At 41.3% G+C, this 22,152-nt stretch overlaps 1 protein-coding gene across 1 annotated transcript in view; it reads left to right on the plus strand.

Moving 5' to 3' along the window:
- LOC122672086 (formin-like protein 20) overlaps positions 1-3,955 on the plus strand; it is a 72,426-nt gene extending 68,471 nt beyond the window's left edge. Inside the window, exons 16-19 of the mRNA XM_043869588.1 lie at positions 919-990; positions 1,078-1,194; positions 3,509-3,577; positions 3,669-3,955. Of these exons, the coding sequence (XP_043725523.1) occupies positions 919-990; positions 1,078-1,194; positions 3,509-3,577; positions 3,669-3,791 (381 nt within the window). The 3' untranslated portion in view covers positions 3,792-3,955. The remainder of the gene's footprint in view (positions 1-918; positions 991-1,077; positions 1,195-3,508; positions 3,578-3,668) is intronic.
- Positions 3,956-22,152: the final 18,197 nt, after the last annotated feature.

Raw genomic sequence — 22,152 nt, forward strand, 5'->3', positions numbered from 1 at the left:
GGATCGGGATGGGGATGTGCTGGCTACCTTCTCTAATTTTTATGACCCCTGCACTAACTCGTTGGCAGAGCTGAGGGCCCTGAGCGATGGACTGAAGTTATGCAAGGTGATGGGATTAATGGATGTGGTGGTTAATTCTGACTCTGAGACAACTGTAAGGGTTGTTAATCTGAAGAGATGTAGGTTATGGGAACTGGGAAGGTTGGTACTGTTTTAAGGAGATCCTGGAGTTAGTTGCTTCCACGCGGGCTCATGTGTCCTTTGCTTTCCGGGAGAGCAACAGGGAGGCAGACTGGTTGGCCAATCTTTCTTGTGATATTGAGGCATCTGCCAGGTTTCAGCCTGGGAGCATGCCTTTGGGACCCTTGCAGAGCATCCTTCGTGAGGACAAAGCAGGCTTGCCTGTTCTTAGAAGCTAGGTTTTTGTGCTTTTTTGTTCATGTAAGCGCTGGTAAGGCTGTCTTAAGAGGAGTGTCTTCTTGGAGGTGTGGGTTTGGGTAAGGTGGTATGTCCCTGTAATCTTTATAATTTTTTTTTTGGATTCTAATAAAATCTTAGGGGCCAGCCCGGGTCCCAGGTAATATTCGGGTTAAAAAAAAAAAAAAAGACAGTGGCCATGCCTTTATTTATAATCTTAGAATATTACAAATATGGAAGACTTGCTCAACACTCAACTAGCACATTTAACTTGTGCATAATGAACCTAGACACTATAGGTACAAGGACGATATTACCTCTGAACCCATATTACAACAGATAGGCATAAATAAATATGCTACATGCTGTGGGTATTTATTTATTTTAGTTTTTTCGTTGCCATACCTTGATTTCTGAACTGCCTGGTGCTCATCTGTTTACTTGAACTCATGCTATCATCTGTATAATGTGTAATCTTAATGTTCAGACTTTGATTCTCAGGTTCTAGCCTCCAAGACACCAGAATTTCTTGATTTTCATCAGGACCTGGTTAGCCTGGAATCTGCATCAAAGGTTCTACCCTTTCACTTTCTATAATCCTCATTGTTTATCTCAAAGACTGTAATTGGCATATAACATCAGGACCTTTTTTGCATTCAGATACAATTAAAGTCCTTAGCAGAGGAAATGCAAGCCATAATCAAAGGGATAGAAAAGGTAAAGCAAGAGCTGTTTGCATCTGAAAATGATGGTCCTGTGTCAGAAGTTTTTCGCAAGGTATTGTGGCATCATCTTCGCTGACCATATTATTATGTTACTGAATGTGAGAAGGATTGAACATTTGTGCTATATCAGTGGCAACCAGTTGACATCTCAATTTTCTACTTTAGCAATTCTGTTTCTACAACTGAAGTTTATTCAAACTCTTTAATTAGTCTTGGTGCTAGTACTTCCTTTATTAAACAAATAGGATCTAGGTAGGAGTTAGGACATCATAGTGGCATCAACTGATGAAAATTCAGAACTAGTTATCAAATATATTTCCAATAGGTTTGAGGACCATGCAAGATGAGAAAAATTATTGAGAAGACTGATGACTATACTTGCCTCCAAATCTGAACTCTTTATCATCATGAAAATGAAAATAACATAGCATGATTTCCATAAAAAAAATATTAAAATTTCTCTTGTTTTAGTACATTTGGACTTAAAGAACATATACCTCTCATCAGTCCAATTGATTGCAACTGCAAACTGGGTGGGTCGGTCCAAATCTAGCCTGGTGCTGACCTAGTTGAAGCTGAAGTCTATAGGGTCCTCTTACACATGGGATCTATATACCAGCTGTGATGTTTTTTACACATTATGAAGAAATCAAAACATATCAATTTTAAGAAACAAATGGTTTCCTGAGTTTGATGGGAAAAACTTAAGGCTCTCAATGGTGTCTGATCATTATCTCAGAATTTTAAGAAACAAATGGTTTCCTTAGCTGCATTTTTTAAGTTCATTAATAGCAGATAGTCTTCCTCATATCTTTTCCTAGTTTTCTGGTGCGGTTTTTGCAGCTTCTTGTTTCATGCAATGAGTTTAATCATTATCTTAGAATTCCATCTTCGATTTTCCTCTTTAATAGTTTAAATTCTAATTTCAGTTTTAAGTAGTCCACCTTAAATCTAGTTCTGTAACTTGGCTTCAAATTTCAGGAACTCTAATCTCCTCTTCGCCATGACCATATTCTGGTCTGGAAAACTTGCTTCTAGGTTGTCCGCCCTGTGTTATCATCTTTATTGCTGTTATTTTGATGTCCTTGCAAACCCTAGCTAGTAATTCAGATGCTATAATTGTTTTGGAGTTATAACAGATCAAGAACCTCTTTTGATTGAACTGTGTCTGTTTTCAGAGATGTTCTAACATAGTTTTTAAAACCGGATTGGAGGGTGAACCAGAAAGCTATCCGGTTCTGGTTCAGGCTGGTTTAGACCAAAAGAACTATGGATTTGGCTAGAGGAAAATAATAAATAAATGCTAAAATAAAAATAACAATAATAAAGCAAATTTCTGAACCAAACCGGACGGTTTGCAAAAAACTGAATGGTTTTTTATAGACTGGTTTTGGAAGAGGGCCCAATCGAAATAGTGCCCAGTTCTGGTTTTTTGGTTCTACTGCCAGTAAAGTCCAGTTTTTTAAACAGTGATCTAAGCTTTCAGCACGCTGTTTCCAGGGAATTTTACTTGTTATAAGTTTTTTTAGTGTTGGTATTGTTGGTTCATCCCAATGCCAGTCTTGTATATACATGGCATATCATGCTCCATTAGTGGGTCGCTTGAACTCTTGTGATGACATGGTTCCTTCATTATATGCAGCCTGATATTAGATGCCTAGATTAACAGTTATGAAACATTTTTAGGATTTATCAAATTGAGTTGTGTTGTCTCCTTCTGTGTAAAAAAGGGCGTACCCAGTACATGAGACTCCCGCCACTGCGGGGTCTGGGGAGGGTCATAATGTTCGCAGGCTTACCCCCGCTTCGCATAGAGGCTGTTTCCCAAGTTGTCTCCTTTCCGTGACCCAGAGAATAATTCCTAGCCATTTTTATTTTGCTTCCTAACATATCATACGTGGGAGGAACTTGGTTGTTCCCAAGGATTATGTGGCTTAGTCCTACTGCTGATGCGTCAAATATGGGAAGGTGATTTCTCATACCTTCTGATTCTTGGTAGTGTTGAATACATGAATCATAAGTATGACAAGCATTTTTTCATTAGTTACATTTACTCCTTTGAGAAGCAACACACAACATGCTCTCTTACCTTTTTGTATGCTCTTGTTTTCTGTTCTTCATATTCTCTAACCCGTTCGGACATTTTACATTATGTTGATCACATGGTAACTTACAATAGTCATGATTCATTCGGAGATTGTAGTTCCTTCTATTGGATTAGACCAAAATTTTAATTCGTTAGAAGTAAAAGATTCTACATTGCTCTTCATGTCTCTAGGAGAAATTGTTGTATTTCTTTTCTTTTTCCCTTGACATATTAAGTACAGTTATTTTGTTTGCTGTCTTGACAAAGATTTGTTCATTAGACATTGAAGGAATTCATTGGCAGTGCTGAGACAGAAGTGGCATCCTTAACATCATTTTATGCAGCAGTGGTATGCTACTAAACATCTCTCTCTGAGGATATATTAGTGTTGTTCTATTATTTTTTAATGGATCTCTTTGATCATGTTTGGCGGTGGACAGGGTAGAAATGCAGATGCACTTGCCCTTTATTTTGGTGAAGACCCTGCCCGTTGCCCATTTGAACAAGGTATCTACAATATCAAAGTTCTTTTATTCTCTGCATATGTAAACTCCGATGAGTAAATGTATGGTGGAGTTGTTTCTGGTTTACATTTTTTTACTATTTCCTCTTATCAAAGCATGTGCCATGTGGTTATCATTCAACTTAACACGAATCAATGAAGAAGGCCGATATTGTATATTCAATGTCATCATCTATCCTTCTGGTAAATTCAGCCCAAATGTATGGTGGAGTACACTCATTGGGAGTACACTCAACCCAAACAAAGGCAGCAAACCAATAGGCAAATAACTCCAAATCAACCAAACAAGGAGCAGATAACAGAACCAGCAGGCATAAAGAGAACAAGAACTTGTATAAAATCAGCCAAATCCTGCTAATAACCAAGATTCTTCATTCCATAACAACCAAAGACACTTCTTGCATCACAACTTCATGCAACCTTTCTACTCACAGCAGTCATTCAACATGCAACATGCAAAAAATTTCAGGCAGAGAAGAAAAAAGGGCTGCTGGCAGTACCTGGGCAGCAGCATAGAAGAGAGCGATGCTCTCTAACCATTCCTCCTTTCCAACCAAACTATTAGGGGTTTAAAAGGGACCCTTGGACGATCCAAAAGGGCTGGATTTCATAGCAAACCAAGCAGAAAAAAAAGGCAGAACCAGAACTGAGAAGGAAAGGCTGGCGGAAATCTGTGTTTACCTTCCAATGGCTCCAAATGACTTCTACAGCCTTGCAACTCCTTCCCTTAAGCATTGGATTGAAGATCAGAACTCCAATAAGTCTTCTATGTGTAATACTTTACATAGTATGGCCTCTATTGGAACCCTCTACCTTTCTAGGGTTTCAAAGAGAGGTGAAGAGAGCAGCTGAGATTGATCGACTCTCAAACCCGCTCTGATACCAAATTAGAAACTAAATGGAGGTAGATTCTAATGGAGGAACAAGGTCTAATAGTAAGAGGAAGAAGGAGAAGTGAAGAAGGAAGAAGAGGAGAAGATTGTATGTTGAGAGATTCTCAACACACATATTAACTTCATTAATAAACTTCTAGAAATTACATAGGTCTCCCTAGGGAGTAAAGAGGAAATAAGAAAAAATGAAGAAATAACAACTAAGTCATGTCTTATAATAAGACAGTGACGGAACTACCCTTACACACCAAACATTCTAACAACTCTAACAATATGGCATAGCAAGAAACAGTCAGTCGTCTCTCGCTCCAGTGCAGATTCGAATTATGTGCCAGGGCACAGGGAATTTGTGAACTTATGTGGCTTAAGGGAATTTTGAGTGATTTGGGAATCGTTACTTATGTGGCTTAAGGGAATTTTGAGTGATTTGGGAATTGTTGCCTATGCGCCTTTATAGTGACAACAAGGCTGCCATCAGTATCGCTCATAATCCTGTTCAGCACGACCGCACCAAACATGTGGAGATCGATAGACACTTTATTAAGGAAAAGCTTGAAGGAGTGATCTGCATTCCTTTTTTAGTTCTGATAATCAATTAGCTGATGTATTCACCAAGGGCTTAAATTGTAAGGTGTTCCACCCACTGGTCTCCAAGTTGGGCATGTTTGATATATTTGCACCAACTTGAGGGAGAGTGTTGAGAACCGTGGGATTAGAATATTGTCACTTTGTCTTAGGTTACTTTTGGGTTTTATTATTTCTTCCTATTTACTGTTTTGCCCTTGGGTTGTAATTCTTATTATAAATAAAGTAGACCTCCGTCATTAATGACAAGTCACATCATTCTCATTCTCTTATTCTAAACTCCCTCCTTTATCAGAACGAAAAATTTTGATTTTAGTTTGAAATTGAGTAAGAACTAGCTGATAGAAATTTTTAAAGGCATCATATGTTTTTTTTTTTGGATGAATAAGAATATCATTACCAAAAGAGAAGGAGAACAAGAGGCCCTGAGGGGAAGAAAGAAAAATAATAACCAGGCTGTAGCAAAGCTAGCGGCCGGCTGCAACAATAAAAGAAACATTTGAGAGACCCCAGGAATCAACAATGAGTCTGTTCCTTGGGGTGTCAGTACAGCAAGATGGAGGAGCTAGCGAGAGCTTAGCTTTGATTTCAAAGGAAATGGAACCCCAAATCTTCTGAAAGGAGCGAGAGTTGGAGGTCCATTTCCTGATGTTACGCTCCAGCCAAATGTGGTTGAGGGCTGCACAAAAAGCTAATTTGCCAGCAGAGTCGCAAATTGAATGGCCGGCGAAGGTCATGTCAATCCAAATCCATTCCCTTGAGAAAGGGAGGATCCTTCTGCGAGCAGGCCAACACTTAGACAAGACTCCTTTCCAGATGGCAGAGGCAGTAGGGCACTCAAAGAAGAGGTGATCCAAGTCTTCAATACCAATCCAGCAAAGGTAACAGGCCGTAGAGACTGGGATCTGTCTAGCACGAAGGAAAGACTGGGTAGGCAAACAATGGTTAAAAATTCTCCAAGCTGTGAAGCAGTGACGAGGGATGTGATGCTTGAACCAAAGAAGCTTGCGCCACGGGACCAGCTGTCCATGCATCCTAATAAGATTCCAGGCAGCCTTGGAAGAGAAAGAGCAAGAGTTGTTTGTCTTCCAAGTAACACAGTCACCTCTAGGGGCAGGCCTTCTGGAAATAGAATGGAGCTCATTCCAGAGAAGGCCAAGAGTGGTAGAGGAGGTAGGAGGAGGAGCCCAACCGTCTTGATCAATGATATCAGCCACTAAAGAGAGTCTGTTGAGACCTAAAGCATAAATGGATCTCGGGGTGACCATGTGTAAGAGGATTCCCATGGGGTGCCAGTGGTCCAACCACAAGTAAGAGGAGAGGCCATCGCCAATACTGGAGCGGATGGTATGTAGAACCAGATGCCGGCTGGCAAGGATCTTACGCCAAACCCAAGAAGCATCGGGAGAGGCTGAAGCAGTCCAGATAGAGTCTTGGTGAAGCAAGGCAGAGTATAACCAGTCAACCCAAATACTTTTCTGCTTGGAGGCAATCTTCCAAATGAGCTTGATAACACCTGCTGAGTTCACTTCGTAGAATCTTCTTTTATTCTACGAATACCAAGACCACCTTTTTTTGGAAGACACACAGCCGCCCAGCTGATTGGATGAAGGAATCTGGAAGAATCCTTACCCTTCCAAAGAAAAGCAGCCAAGAGAGCCTCCAGGGATTTTATAACCAATTGTGGGAGACCAAAAATACTAGACCAGAATATATAGGAAGATTCTAGGACTGATTTGATGAGAACCGCTCTCCCAGCATAGGATAAGAGCTTACCCTTCCAAAGTTGGAGTCTCTTCCTAATAAGATCAAGCATAGGGGTACAGTGGTGGGCTGAAAGTCTTGCCGGAATCAGAGGAAGCCCCAGGTATTTGATTGGAAGGTGACCTTCAAGAAAACCTGATTTCTCCAAGTAGGCAGCTTTGTCTGACTCAGGCACCCTTGCAAAGAACATCAGAGACTTGGCCGGATTGATGTGCAAACCTGAAAGCTCATGGAAGTGCTGAAGGCCAAGCAGAATAGACTCAAGCGAGCTGATCGAGGCCTTGGAGAAGAACATCAAGTCATCAGCAAAGGCCAGGTGAGTAAGCTTAAGGGCTTTGCACTTGGGCATCGGAGAGATAAGCAACTGGTCATTGCAAATCTGGATATCTCTAGAGAGAACTTCCAAGGCCAAAGTAAATAAATAAGGGGAGAGCGGGCAGCCTTGGCGAATACCCACCGAAGCTCCGAAGTAACCTGCCGGGCTGCCATTGACCAGAACTGAGAACATGGGAGTGGTGATACAAGAAGAGATCCAATTAATAAAGACTAACAGAAACCCCATCTTGGTCAAAACTTGAGCTATAAATCCCATCTGAGAGTATCAAAAGCCTTATGGATGTCGATCTTCAAAAGGATAGAGGGAGCATGGTTCTTCCTGTCAAATCCTCTCACAATGTCATGGCATAAAAGGATGTTGTCCGCAATATTTCTACCAGGGATAAAGGCAGACTGATTGTTGCTGACAAGCGGGTCCACAACACCTTTTAAGCGACGAGCAAAAATCTTGGCTATGAACTTGTAGAGCAGGTTGCAAAGAGCTATGGGCCTGTAGTCATTCATGGCATTTACCCCTTCCTTTTTGGGGATGAGACAAAGGAAGGTATGATTGATGCTCTTGATCTGACTGGGGTTGAAGAAGAAGCTTCTAATGGCTGCAATGAGATCAGATTTAATGATGTCCCAGCAGTCAAGGAAGAAGCCCATACTAAAACCATCAGGGCCCGGGGCCCCACATATGTTAGAAGTCATATAATAGGGGTAGTGTTGCACCCACACCTGAAATACATCCTAATACCCCGGGTCAAATTGGACTTTTACTAACGGGTGATGCCAAGATGGCAATGATCAACACCTGTGACCTTGGACCCTAAATTCTATTATGGGTATCCCCTCGAAGTCCTAAAAGTACGGGTCAAAGCCCCCCAACTTTCCTTGTGCTTTGGGCCCTGACAGCAGCAACGGAGTCACGAACGGACTCACCAGACTGGTTCCCTTCGTGGATCCGTCCGTACTGTTTCTTGCCCTTTTGTTGTATTTTCATGTGGGACCCACGTCCCCATGTTCCGAACACGATAACTAGGTCCTTGGACAAGATGGACTCCCACCTTTACCTTCTTTTGGTTAGTTGGGCCATGAAAGTGAGCCCACAAGACTTAACTTAAAAGAATAATGGGTTCTTTTATTTAGCTTGAGCCAAACAAGCCCTAAAACTAACATGCCTTTACAGGACCTTAGGCTAAGCCAAATGTGTCCTAACCAATTAGACTTCATAGGGTTTGTGACTTAGCCAAACAGGCCTTAAGGCCCTCTTAAACCTAAAGGACCATCCTTAGTCTTAGGGGCACCTAGGCAAACAAGCCTTAAGGCCTCTTTTGATCTTTAAAAGATAGGGCTTAGCCTAATATTCCCCCATCTCTCCCCCTCCAAGCCAAACCGTGGAGGAGAAGAGGAAAGGAAGAAGAAGAAGAAGTAAGGAAGAGGAATGGGAGGGAAAGGAAGAAGATGGAAGGTAAGCCAAAGGGGTTTTGCTGCCCTACCTTCCCTCCTCTTGCTGTCCGGACAAGGATTGAAGAAAAGAAGAAGGGAAGAAGGAGAGAGGAGAAGGTGGATCTTTAAGGCTGGCTGGAGCTGGGTTGGAGCTCCACTCACCAAGGTATGTTCTATCTCTTGGTACCTCCCTCTTCTCCACCTATTCCTGAGTTTGAGCCAACTTAGGGTTATTGGAACTCAAGGTGGAGCTCAGCCCTCAAATGGGACTCTAATAGTGACGACCAATACCTAATGTAGGCTCCTAACAGCCACTCTGCAGCCATTGTTGCTCATTCCCTGGTTTTCAAACCCCAAACCCTATATGGGATCAAAAAGGAGTTAGATCCTTGTGTGATCTTGGATCCTTGAGGTAGGGCGAGGTTCTAATGACCTTAGGGACACCTATGACACCCCTCCATGACCCTGAGTGCCATGTGAACTCCAAGTTCCAAGATGGAGGAGAAAACCTTAAGAAATCTCGAAAAGAACTCCGACAGATGCACAAACGGAGTCACCGTCGTGGTTCCGTCTGTAAGTTCGTCCAATGTATTTTGATAGCTAGTTCGAAAGGATGCAGGAACGGATTTACTCTGTTGCCTCCGTCCGTGGTTCCATTCCCTCTTGGGAATGTCTCAGGGACGGAACAGATGCAGGGACGGATTCATGAAGAGGTTCCGTCCGTAGTTCCGTTCGCTCTCGGGTGTGTCTCAGGGACCAAACGGATGCAGAAACGGATTCAGGTGGAAGTTCCGTCCGTGGATCCGTCCCTCATATTTTGACCTGTTGGCCTGAACAGAGTCAGGGACGGACTCACCTTGTTATAACCGTCTGCGAGTCCGTCTATGCTGTCTTGTTTGAAACCCCATTTTAACTTTGGGGGCATAACATAGGATCCCTCTGTACATATTTTAACATTTGCTCTCGCATTCTTAGGCTACCCAACTCGATGGATAGAAGGTGCACCGGTGAGATTCATGTCAACCACGTCGGGTGATACCCGAGTTCGGTGAGTGGGTTTTGGGTGATTTGTTTGGGCTTGAATATCTATTAAACAACCATTATCATGCTATTATATGAATTATAAGCATTTTGCGCATTGCATTATTTATCTTGATTGAGAATATGGAATGATTATGATATGTTAATAGTTCACTAATGTATCGGGTCATGGTGCCGGGTGTGCCGGTACTGGAACCCCATAAATGATTATAAAATATGTTGACTGTCATCCTGCCCTGTATGCACCGTGCCGTGCTGGTACCTAGGTACTAGATGGAATGGGACGTTGATGCACCCGGAATACCTCTCAGGACGATAGGACTTGCATGTAGTATATCTATGGTTAGGGTTCTTGTTCCCTTATGCTACGACCCTTACCAACAGGGGTTTATGTGTTGGATAGTTTGAGCACCTGTTGCTTGTGGGGGAGAGAGGCCAGGTCAGGGGTAGTGATGACTATCGGAGTCTACCACTGGGTGGTCTGATAGCTTCTACTGGCGTAGGCTCCCTCGTGATAACTGAGGTTTCATTGTGGCGATAAGTTAAGTGACCCATAGTGCCTCCCAAGTTATCACAGTAGCATACATTTGACTTAGAATTTGTGTGTTTGGTGGAAAATGAATCTAACATTGCATGCATCATGACTTGTTCGTAATTGCATGTTTGTATGTATGCGCATTCCCCATTGCTCTCTCATTAGCTTGTGGAGCTAACCCTGTTCTGCAACCTCTTTTAGTTGATATGCAGGTAACCAAGGTTTAAAGTATCGGTATCGGGTATCGTATCGGTCGGGTGATTTTAAGAGACGTATCGTATCATTTCGGAGATACGTATCGAACAATACAGATACACATAGAAATGGTCAAGATATACATGGAAATACACTTTTGGAACAAAAAACAATATAAATAAGTAATATATAATGAGTGTCATGAATAAAACCTAAAATGGTGAATAATATATAACCAAACAAGTGCATTAAATTGAAATTGTTATAAAAGATGAGGTTTCTTAGATGTTGTAATCGTCTATAGAGATGAAGAGTATTAGATGATGCAAGGATGAGGTTGTAGTACTCCTTTATTCATTTTTTAGTTTACAAGTGTGAAAAACCAAGATTAAATGAAAGATTTTAGACTTTTGGTTGAGAGTTTTCCTTCATTTTTTTGTTAGATTGTGAGGTGTATCGAGTCTGCGAGTGAAAATGGCTTTTTTATGGAATGTATCGATGGTATCGGTGCCGGTACGTATCGGTATGTATCGGTAATGTATCGATATGTATCGAGCCGTATCGGTCGATACTTTAAACCATGCAGGTAACCTCTTGATGAGCTCCTATGGATGCGAATCGAGTGGAGCCGGAAGCTTGGACTTGGATGTCGATGTACACCCAAGAATGGTGCCCTTGTGGCATGATTTAAACCTTTACTTCTGTATTCATCTTCATTCATGTATGAACTTCATGTGTAAATGTACGGAAATTATCGGATGGATACGTGATATTGTAATTGTAAATTATGTTATCATTAGAGAATCGATACGTTGTATTTATACGATTTTAAAATGATTTACGCTTCCGCTAATCTCAATCTCTGTAATTGGAATGATTTATTCCATTAGTTTACGTTCCCTGACATTATCATGCCTTGATAATTGAGTAGACTGTGGCTCGGAACACTGTATCTGTGATCCTGGTAGTATTGGGATGACACCTGTCGTCCCAGTCACCCTTTTTCTTGTAAAATAACCCTTTATTGGGATGGGGGCGTGACAGGGTAGTTGAGGTACTAGTCTCATTACTAGTTGCCTTATTATGTAATTCTATTCTTTCCTCTTTATTTCCCTTGTACCTCCCTAGGGAGATGGATGTAATTCTCTCCTTATTATGTTTGAAGTAATATAGGTGTATGGAGAAGTCTCTCCAACACAACCGTATTCACAACATAACATATTCTCTTCTCTCTTCTCTTGACTCCTTCTTCCTCCTCTCCTACTTATCTCCCTAACCTAAATCTAATTTGGTATCAGAGCCTAAGGGTTTGAGAGTCGAATCTATATCCTTGTTCCCATTCTTTTCTTCTCTTTGAAACCCTAGGGAACAAAGGGTTTCAACTTTCAAGGAGAAGCTCCATATGTAAGAAACCTGTTGAAAGGAGAATGAAATATGTTTAGTACAACCTATTCTCAGGTCTGCAACTGCCATTTGAGCTTGGAGGAAGCTCCTTGAATGTTTTGAAGCTTCTCTAGCCACTGCTAGAGTTACCGCCTGCTCCACCTTGGAGTTTCTATCTCTCTCTATCTCGGCAGCGTTTTGGAGCTTGGACTATGTCACTAGAATCGCCCAAGAGTGCTGGTGCTCCTTCTTGGTACTTGGAGACTCCATAAGGGTACTATCCTTTTTTCGTGGGGCTCTGTTTTCTGCCCAGGTAAAGCCGAGAATGCTCAACTTCTGGTTTTCTCATATTCGGACTGTAATACCCTATCTCCTTTGGTGAGTGATGCTTGTGCACAGCTTTTGTGAAGCAGTTTGAACTTGTTTGAGATTGATGCTATCTATTGGAATGTATTAGGGTGCAGTTTTTTCAATTCTGCCTCTGTTTTTCCTTGTATTTGGTTCTCTTTGGGTTCAGTGTGTACTTCCCACTTTGATTGGTACCCTAGTATATGGTCAAGTACCATTTCCCTTACATGATGGTTGGTACAGAGTCTTCAGAGCTTGGTTCGGCTGATTCACAGCTTCCTTCAACAGCTCCTCAGTTGGTTTATGAGAGCACTCACCAACAGATTTCCTTTGTAAAGCTTGATGGTACTAATTAGTTGGATTGGTCACATTCTGTGAGACTTTACCTTAGAAGTAGAGGAAAAATTGGATATATCACAGATTCACAGGTACTATCAAGGCTCCAGAAGCTGGTTCACCTACTTTTGATAAATGAGAGACTGAAAATTCTACAGTTATGACATGGTTGATCTTCTCCATGAAGCCTGAGATTGGTAGAAGGTTTATAAGGAAAGAAACTGCCAAAGCTATCTGGGATAGTGTCTCTGTGGCCTATGACAGAGTAGATGACTCTGCCAAGGTCTATCAGCTCCATCAAAAAATTCACTCAATGAAGCAGGGTGACAGAACTATTTCTGAGTGCTATAGTGCTTTTCTTAGTCTTGTGGAGGAGTATGACCACTATAGGGACCTTCATTTGACCAACCCAAAGGATGAAGCAAAGGTGTATCGGACTCTTGAAAAGGAGCATGCCTTTTCTTTACTTGGTGGTTTGAACCCTAACTATGAGCCGGTTAGACTCCAGTTGTTAGGCCGGTCTCCCCTTCCCTCTCTTAGTGAGGTCTGTAGTCACTTACAGAGTGAGGAGACTCAGCAGCTTACTATGGAACCACCACTAGCATCATCTCATGAGAGGTCAGCCCTCAATTCCAGTTCTTTTCAGGACACCCATGGAGGTGGTAGAGGCCAAGGGCCTAACCGTGAGGAAGCCAGTACTGTGGAGACAGTTGGTGCCAGTAGAGTTGGGCGAGATAGAATTAAATGTGATCATTGTGGACGAGCTGGACATACCAAGGATAGGTGTTGGTCTCTCTATGGTCGTCCTCCTAGTACACGTGGTCGTGATGGCCGTAGAGGGGGAGCTCGAGCTCATTCCGCGACGACTGAGGCTGATGCTCCACATGATGACTCCACCTTTATGGATGCAGTGGTTCGCAGGGTCGTGTCACAGTTGAGCACATCTTCTACATCTAATGTGGCTGGCTCCTCATCATCCTCAGCTTTACAGGTCTCCACCTCAGCTTCTACTGCCGCCCAGTCTTGGGTCATTGACTCTGGTGCCACAAATCACATGACTAGTACGTCTCATTATTATGATTCCTATACCATTTTCTCTGGTAAGGATAAGGTTAGGGTAGCTGATGGCTCCCTTTCCTCCATCTCTGGTAAGGTTAATATCCCTGTGACATCATCTATTTCCCTCACTTCTGTTCTTCATGTCCCTAACCTTACACTGAACCTTTTATCTGTGAGTCATCTGACTAAATCTCTCAACTGTTGTGTCACATTTTTTCCTTCTCACTGTCTTTTTTAGGATTTGGTGACGAAGAGGATTATTGGTAGTAGACGTGAGGAGCAAGGCTTCTATCTTTTTTACCCTTTTTTGCCCACAGCTCAATCCTATGTGTGTGGCCGTAATGATAGTAGTTCTGTGGATTCTGTTATGTTATGGCATCGTCGTCTTGGCCATCCATCTTTTATTGTAATGAGGAAACAATTGCCTCACTTATTTTCTTCTATTGCCTCTTCTCATGTTTTTCAATGTGAACCATGTATGTTTGCCAAATATTGGCGGTCTTCATATCCTTATTATGGTAATAGAACTGTTGCTCCTTTCCAAATTGTGCTGTTTGCAGTCCTTCCCCTACTACTTCTTTATTTGGCTATCGTTACTTTGTGTCATTTGTTGATGATTTTCACGTGCTACATGGACTGTTCTTCTGAAGCATAAAAGTGATGTTTATGATGCCTTTCAGAATTTTTATCAAATGATTCTTACTCAATTTGACACTCGAATCAAAATTGTTCGATTTGATAAAGGGGGAGGGTACATGTTTGGTGGCCTTCAAACGTTCTTTACTACTCATGGCATTATCCATCAGCTAGCGTGTGTTGACACGCCCCAACAAAATGGGGTTGCTAAGGGGAAAAATCACCATCTACTAGAGGTCACCTTTAGTCTCTTGTTTGGCATGCATGTCCCCAAGACCTTCTAGTCCGCGGCTCTTCTCTCTGCCTCTTTTCTCATCAATCGTATGCCTACCAAGCTTCTTGCTTTCAAATCTCCCTTGAACATCTTATCTCCCAAGGTCTCTGCTTTTTCTCTTCCCCCTAGAGTCTTTGGTTGTATTTGTTATGTGCATGTAAACAAATCTGCTTGCACTAAACTTGACCCCAAAGCTCTCAAGTGTCTCTTCCTTGGGTATTCTTCTACTACCAAGGGTTACAAGTGTTATCACCCCTCTTCCCGCAGATGTATCATTTCCAAGGATGTATGGGGGGCTCCAATAGTTCTTTACTGATATGGCATCATCCATTAACTAACATGTGTTTGTTAAGGAAAAGTCCTCATACAAAAACTCCAATCATCTATCATGATGATATAAATGTTTTGATGATAATAAATAAACCGAATTGTACTAACTCTTGTCTAAAAGATGCGTAGATAAGAGCATAGCACCAAGTAAGGGGGAGCATGCACTCAATTGAAGAGCAAGTACTCAATTGGAGCATGCACTCAATTTAAGAGCAAGCGCTCAATTGGAGCACGCACTCAATTCAAGTGAAATGAAGAATTAAGCTTTGAAGATAAAGACCAAGTCAAGATAGAAGATTTTACTTTGATTTGAAGTTGTACTACTTTGTAAAATCTTTTGTTAAAGTCAAAATTAATGTAATGCACACACACACGTATACATTCATATAGAATGACTTTAGGAGGTTAAAACAACCCCAATTCTTGTGACCAAATTAATTTAGAAACCCCCAAGGTAGCCCATCAAAGGACTTAGTTTATTTCAGCAAAAATTAGCTAATCCAGCATACCGGATCCTTAAACGGCATACCGGATAGCTGTTGATCTCAGGAAATAGCCTATAGTAGCTTTCCAGCATACGATCCAGCATACCAGATCAAAGGCTTGCTGTGTTCTACCCTGAACCGGCATACCGGCATACCGGATTATGATCCAGCATACCGAATTAAATATTACTGTTGGAATTTTACCGTTATACCTTAGCTCATTTAAGGAAATTTGGTGAACCGGTATACTGGATTAGGAATCGGTATACCGGATTATTACCGTCTAAGTCAATCCGATCTTAAGACAGTTTCTAAAATTATTAGAGCTACCTAGCCTATAAATAGACTATTGTTTAAGGCTCTAATCACTACTACTAATCACAATTAAGAGCCTTCATTACAAGATTCATTGCAATAGCATTAAGTGAGCCATTCATTGATTGTAAGCATCAATTTATCACAAAGCTCACACATTCAAGCTCCTCTACCTCACTTAGTTTCAAGCTCCAAGGGTGGAAGGTAGCTTACACACTTACTAAGGTTGAGGTAATCCTTTTCTTAGTAAATTTTCATTATATGTGTTAAGTTGAATCCTCTTACTCGGAATCAAGATTGGTTGAGTCTTCTTGCTCGAAATCAAGAGTAGTTATTAGTGTTGAGTTCTCTTGCTCATTCTCAAGATTCTTTTTAGTGGAATTCTCTCTAAGGTGAGAGGAGTGGACGTAGGCAAGTTTTGGCCGAACCATTATAAATTCTTGTGTTATCTTTATTATTTACTTGTCTTTCATTGATAACTCTTTTATTTCCGCAATATTTTTTATATTCCACTACTTTCACCTATTCACCCCCCCTCTAGGTGAATTCACATTTAGTATCAGAGCATGAGCTCAAGACTTTGATTGTTTAATCTTATTAAGAGTAAAAGACCATGGGATCATCTAGCAATCGAAAGATTGAAGGATACATCATCACTAGACCACCCTTCTTTGAAGGAGAAGGATTTTCCTATTAGAAAAATCGCTTCAAAAATTTTGTTTGTGCCAATAACATTGATGCTTGGGAAGTTATTGAAAATGGACCAAATACCATAGATAAACCCAAAGAAGAATGGATTACCACTGATAAAGCAAAAGTCCAACTTTGTAGCAAGAAGCTATATTCAATGTGCTTTGGGAGAAAAAGAGTACAATAGAACTTGTATGTGTGACTCAGCTAAGGAGATGTTTGACAAACTTGTTGTAACCTATGAAGGTACCTCAGAGGTCAAACAATCCAAAATAGATATGCTTGTTAATGAATATGAATTGTTTAAAATGAAAAATGATGAGGATATCTATGCTATGTTTACTCGTTTCACTAACATTATGAACAAGTTGAAAGGTTTAGGTAAGATCTATTCAAACGGAGAAAATGTAAAAAAGATCTTGAGATCTCTTTCCAAAGAATGGAGACCCAAAACTACAGCAATCAAAGAATCAAAAGACATCGACAAATTGAGCCTAGATGAGCTTTTGGGATCACTCCAAACCCACGAAATGGAACTTAAACTAGACACCAAGGAAGATGAACCAAAAGAACCTAAGAAGAAGGTCGTAGCTTTCAAATCATGCTACGAAATCAGTGATGATGAAGAAGAACTTTCTGATGACGAGATCGCCTATCTCTCTAAGAAGTTTTCAAGATTCCTGAAGAACAAGGGCAAAACCTCATTCAGTAGGAGGAGATTTTCTGAGAACCAGAAAGGTAAGAGTATTTCCAAAGATAATACTGATTCCTCTTCAAAAGACGTTATTTGCTTTGAGTGTAGCAAATCAGGACACTATAAGGAAGACTGTCCGAAAATGAAGAAATACAAAAAGGCATACAAAGCCAAACACTCCTTTGATTCAAGCGATGAAGAAGAGGAAGACGAAGAATCTCAAGATGAAGAGCAAACCAACCTTGCACTTATGGCTCTTGAAGATGAAGAAAATCAAAATGAGGTAACCCCCACTTCTCCATCTCATAAGGATACGGATTTTCTAGAATTAGAAGAAGCTTTTGAAGACCTTTATCAAAGTAGCATGGAATTAGCAAGCACCAAAAAGAATCTCTTAAAAGAGATCAATACCCTTAAAGACCAAAACATGATTTTAACTTCTCAAGTTAATGACTTGGAAGAAGAAAAAGAAAAGTTGTGTAAAGCTATAGAATCTTTTACTAATGGTAAAAAGACTCTTGACATTTTACATGGATCTTCATCCAAAGCACCTTTCAACAAGGAAGGGCTAGGCTGTGATGTGAACAAAAGTTCAAATCAAACCAAAGAGCCAAGTACAAGTAAAATGGCAAGTAAGGAAGTGAAGAATAACAAATACTGTAACTATTGTAGGAAGAAAGGACATTCTATTGAGGAATGCTTCTCTAAGAAGAAAAGTCTTCAAGTTAAGTACCCCAATCCCAAAGGGAAGACTCTAAATACAAATACCCCTCAAGTTGTTGTATGCAATAACTGCAACAGAAAGGGGCATTCAATTTGGGATTGCCATGATACTCGATGGAGAAATCAGTACATAGGATCAAAGAATACAAATCAAGCGTATCATGAACCTAAAAGACCTTATTATGGTCAATATCGGAGAGACCCTCCCAAAATGCAAAGACCACATAAGGTAACCCAAAACCAAAGGCCTTGGAACCCCCAATCATACAAAAATTGGTATGGCAAGTTAAGATTGAGATTAAGAGTGTAAGTAGAAGAAGAAGAAGAAGTTGAAGGAGGATGAAGAAGAAGAAGAAGAAGAAGAAGAAGAAGAAGGAGGAGGAGAAAGAGTCTCGGTTGTAAGTTGTGTCTAAGGATTTCTCCCTCCACACCTATATTACTCAAATATGATGTCTTGACATATTACATCCAACCTCCCTAGGGAGGTAAAGGGTAAAAAGAAAGAAAAAGAAGAAATTACATAATAAGGAAACTAGTTAATATCTAGTTCCAGAAATACCCCTAGGACAAGAGAACTAATAACTCTAACACTCCCCCTCAAGATGGAGAATAAATATCATGCATTCCCAGCTTGCATAGAAGAGAGCCAAACTGAGGAGAGGCAAGGGCCTTGGTGAAGATGTCAGCTAGTTGATCACCAGTCTTAACAAAAGGAGTGCAAATATAGCTAGAGTCAATCTTCTCCTTGATGAAGTGTCGATTCACTTCAATGTGCTTGGTTCTGTCATGTTGTACAGGATTGTGGGCAATACTGATGGCAGCCTTGTTATCACAGTAAAGCCTCATAGGAACTGCAGTGCCAAAACCCAATTCCTGAACAAGTCTTTTCAACCATATAAGTTCACACACTCCATGAGCCATAACTCTGAATTCTGCTTTGGCACTGGATCTAGCTACAACCGGCTGTTTTTTGCTTCTCCATGTGACTAAGTTACCTCCCACAAAGGTACAACAGCCGGAGGTAGACCTCCTGTCTATGATGGAGCCAGCCCAATCAGCATCAGTAAAACCTTCCACTCTCAGGTGGTTGTGCCTGGCATGCAACAAACCTTTCCTTGGGCATGATTTCAAATATCTCAGAATACGATACACAACATCTAAGTGACCACTCTTGGGGGCATGCATAAATTGGCTCACTACTCCCACTGCATAGGAGATATCTGGGCGTGTCATAGAAAGGTAAATAAGCTTCCCAACTAGCCTCTGGTACTTTCCCGCATTAACAAGAGGAGAACCACAATCTTCTCCTAGTTTGTGATTCTGCTCAATAGGAGAACTTGCTGGTTTACATCCTAACATCCCTGTCTCTGTCAATAAATCAAGCACAAACTTTCGTTGACATATGTTGATTCCTTTCTTGGTCCTTGATACTTCAATGCCTAAGAAATACTTCAAGGGGCCCAGATCTTTGATTTCAAACTGTTTAGCCAAGTAGCTTTTCAGTTTATCTATCTCAGCCATATCATCTCCAGTGACTACAATATCATCAACATAAACAATGAGAGCTGTGATGGTACCATTGCCCCGCTTGGTAAAGAGAGTGTGATCTGCTTGACTCTGAGAATATCCATTCTGAAGAATAGCTTGTCGAAAGCGTTCAAACCATGCCTTTGGAGATTGTTTGAGCCCATATATTGCCTTCTTGAGGAGGCACACCTTCCCTTTAGCTGAGGGTACTTTGAAGCCCGGTGGGGGTTGCATGTACACTTCCTCTTCCAAGTCACCATGAAGAAAGGCATTCTTCACATCTAACTGATATAGAGGCCAATCTTTATTGGCAGCCAGAGATAAAAGAACTCTTATGGAGTTGTGCTTAGCTACTGGAGCAAATGTCTCCTGATAATCAATCCCATAGACCTGACTGTACCCTTTGGCTACTAACCTTGCTTTGTATCTTTCAACAGTACCATCGGATTTATACTTGATTGTATAGACCCATCTGCATCCAACAGGGACACGTCTCTTGGGAGGATCTACCAACTGCCAAGTGCCATTCTTCTCAAGAGCCATCATCTCCTCAAACATAGCTTGTCTCCACTTTGGGTCAGACATAGCATCAGTAACATTCCTGGGAATAGAAGCTGTAGAGAGAGCAGTAATAAAGGCAATACTTGTAGAAGAAAGAGCATTATAGGAGATAAACTGGGCTATAGGATTAGGTCAAGCTCTTTTCCCTTTTCTAACAGCAATAGGAAGCTCTAAATCAGATGGAGGAGAATGAGTGTCACCTGATTGAGGAGGATGCGGATCTGGATCCAAAGAGGACTCTTGGTAGATCTGCTTTTCTCTGTTATGCAAGCCTTCACCCTTTTTGTAGGTAATGTGGTAATCCTTCTCCTTACCAGAATCATTCTCAACCACCAATTCTGTATTCACACCTAATTGTGATTGATCACCCATATTACCGACATCCACAGTCTCCACAGTCTTGTGTGTTCCAATATCAAACATAAAAGGGGAGATAAGGAGAGGAGAGTGAAGATAATCAGCAGCCTGTTCACTTCCACAATGCTCCCCCTGAAGAGGATGCTGAGAAGGAGCAAAGAAAGGAATAGATTCAAGGAAGATGACATCCTTGGAGATAATGCACCGACGAGAAGAAGGGTGATAGCACTTGTAACCCTTAGTAGTAGAAGAATATCCAAGGAATAGACACTTGAGGGCTTTAGAGTCAAGTTTAGTGCGAGCAAATTTGTTAACATGCACATAACAGACACAACCAAAGACTCTAGGAGGAAGAGAGAAAGCAGAAACCTTGGGAGATAAAATGTCCAAGGGAGATCTGAAATCAAGAAGCTTGGTTGGCATGCGGTTGATGAGAAAAGAAGTTGTGAGAAGGGCAGCAGACCAGAAGGTCTTGCGGACATTCATGCTAAACAAGAGACTGCGGGTGACCTCCAATAAATGGCGATTTTCCCTCTTAGCAACCCCATTTTTTTGGGGTGTGTCAACACACGCTAGCTGATGGATAATGCCATTATTAGAAAAGAAGGTTTGGAGGCCACCAAACATGTATTCACCCCCTTTATCGGACCGAACAATTTTGATCCGAGTGTCAAACTGAGTAAGAATCATCTGATAAAAGGTTTTAAATGCATCACAAACATCACTCTTATGCTTCATGAGAACAGTCCAAGTAGCACGAGAAAAATCATCAATAAATGACACAAAGTAACGATAGCCAAATAAGGAAGTAGTAGGAGAAGGTCCCCAAACATCTGTATGCACAATATGAAAGGGAGCAGCAGTTCTATTACCATGATATGGATAAGAGGAACGATAATGTTTGGCAAACATACATGGTTCACATTGAAAAATATGACAAGAAGCAACAGAAAAAAATAAGTGAGGCAATTGTTTCCTCATTACAACAAAAGATGGATGGCCAAGACGGCGGTGCCATAACATAACAGACTCCACAGAACTACTATCATCACGTCCACATACATAGGACTAAGCTGTGGGCAAAAAAGGGTAAAAAAGATACAGGCCTTATTCCTCACGTCCTCTACCAATAATCCTCTTTGTCACCAAATCCTGAAAAAGATAATGAGAAGGATAAAAGGTGAAACAACAATTCAGAGATTTAGTCAAGTGACTCACAGATAAAAGATTAAGAGTAAGGTTAGGGACATGAAGGACAGAAGTAAGAGAAATAGACGGTGTAACAGGGATACTGCCCTTACCAGAGATGGAGGAAAGGGAACCATCGGCTACCCTAACCTTGTCCTTACTAGAACAAATGGTATAGGAATCATAGTAATGGGACGTACCAGTCATATGGTCAGTGGCACCAGAATCAATGACCCAAGACTGGGCTGCAGTAGAAGCTGAGGTGGAGACTTGTAAAGCTGAGGATGAGGAAGAATTGGCCACTGTGGATGCAGGAGATGTGCTCAGCTGCGACATAACTCTGTGAAACACCGCATCTACCAAAGTGGAGTCATCACAGAATGTGCTCTAGTGCCCCTTTACGGCCACCACGACCACGAATGCCAGGAGGGCGACCATGAAGAGACCAACACCTATCCTTGGTGTGTCCTGTCCTCCCACAATGATCACATTTAAACCTGTCGCGACCAACTCCACTAGCACCAATTGGCTCCACTACTCTTTCTTCAGTACGGCTAGGCCCTTGGCCTCTACCACCTCCACTGGTGTCTCGGAAGGAACTCATATTGAGGGCTGACCGCTCAAGAGATCGAACAGATGTTGGTGCCATAGTAGTACGTCGAGTTTCCTCACTCTGTAAGTAACTACAGACCTCACTAAGAGATGGAAAGGGAAA

Source organism: Telopea speciosissima, chromosome 8 (assembly GCF_018873765.1).
Source record: "Telopea speciosissima isolate NSW1024214 ecotype Mountain lineage chromosome 8, Tspe_v1, whole genome shotgun sequence".
Classification (NCBI taxonomy): Eukaryota; Viridiplantae; Streptophyta; class Magnoliopsida; order Proteales; family Proteaceae; genus Telopea; species Telopea speciosissima.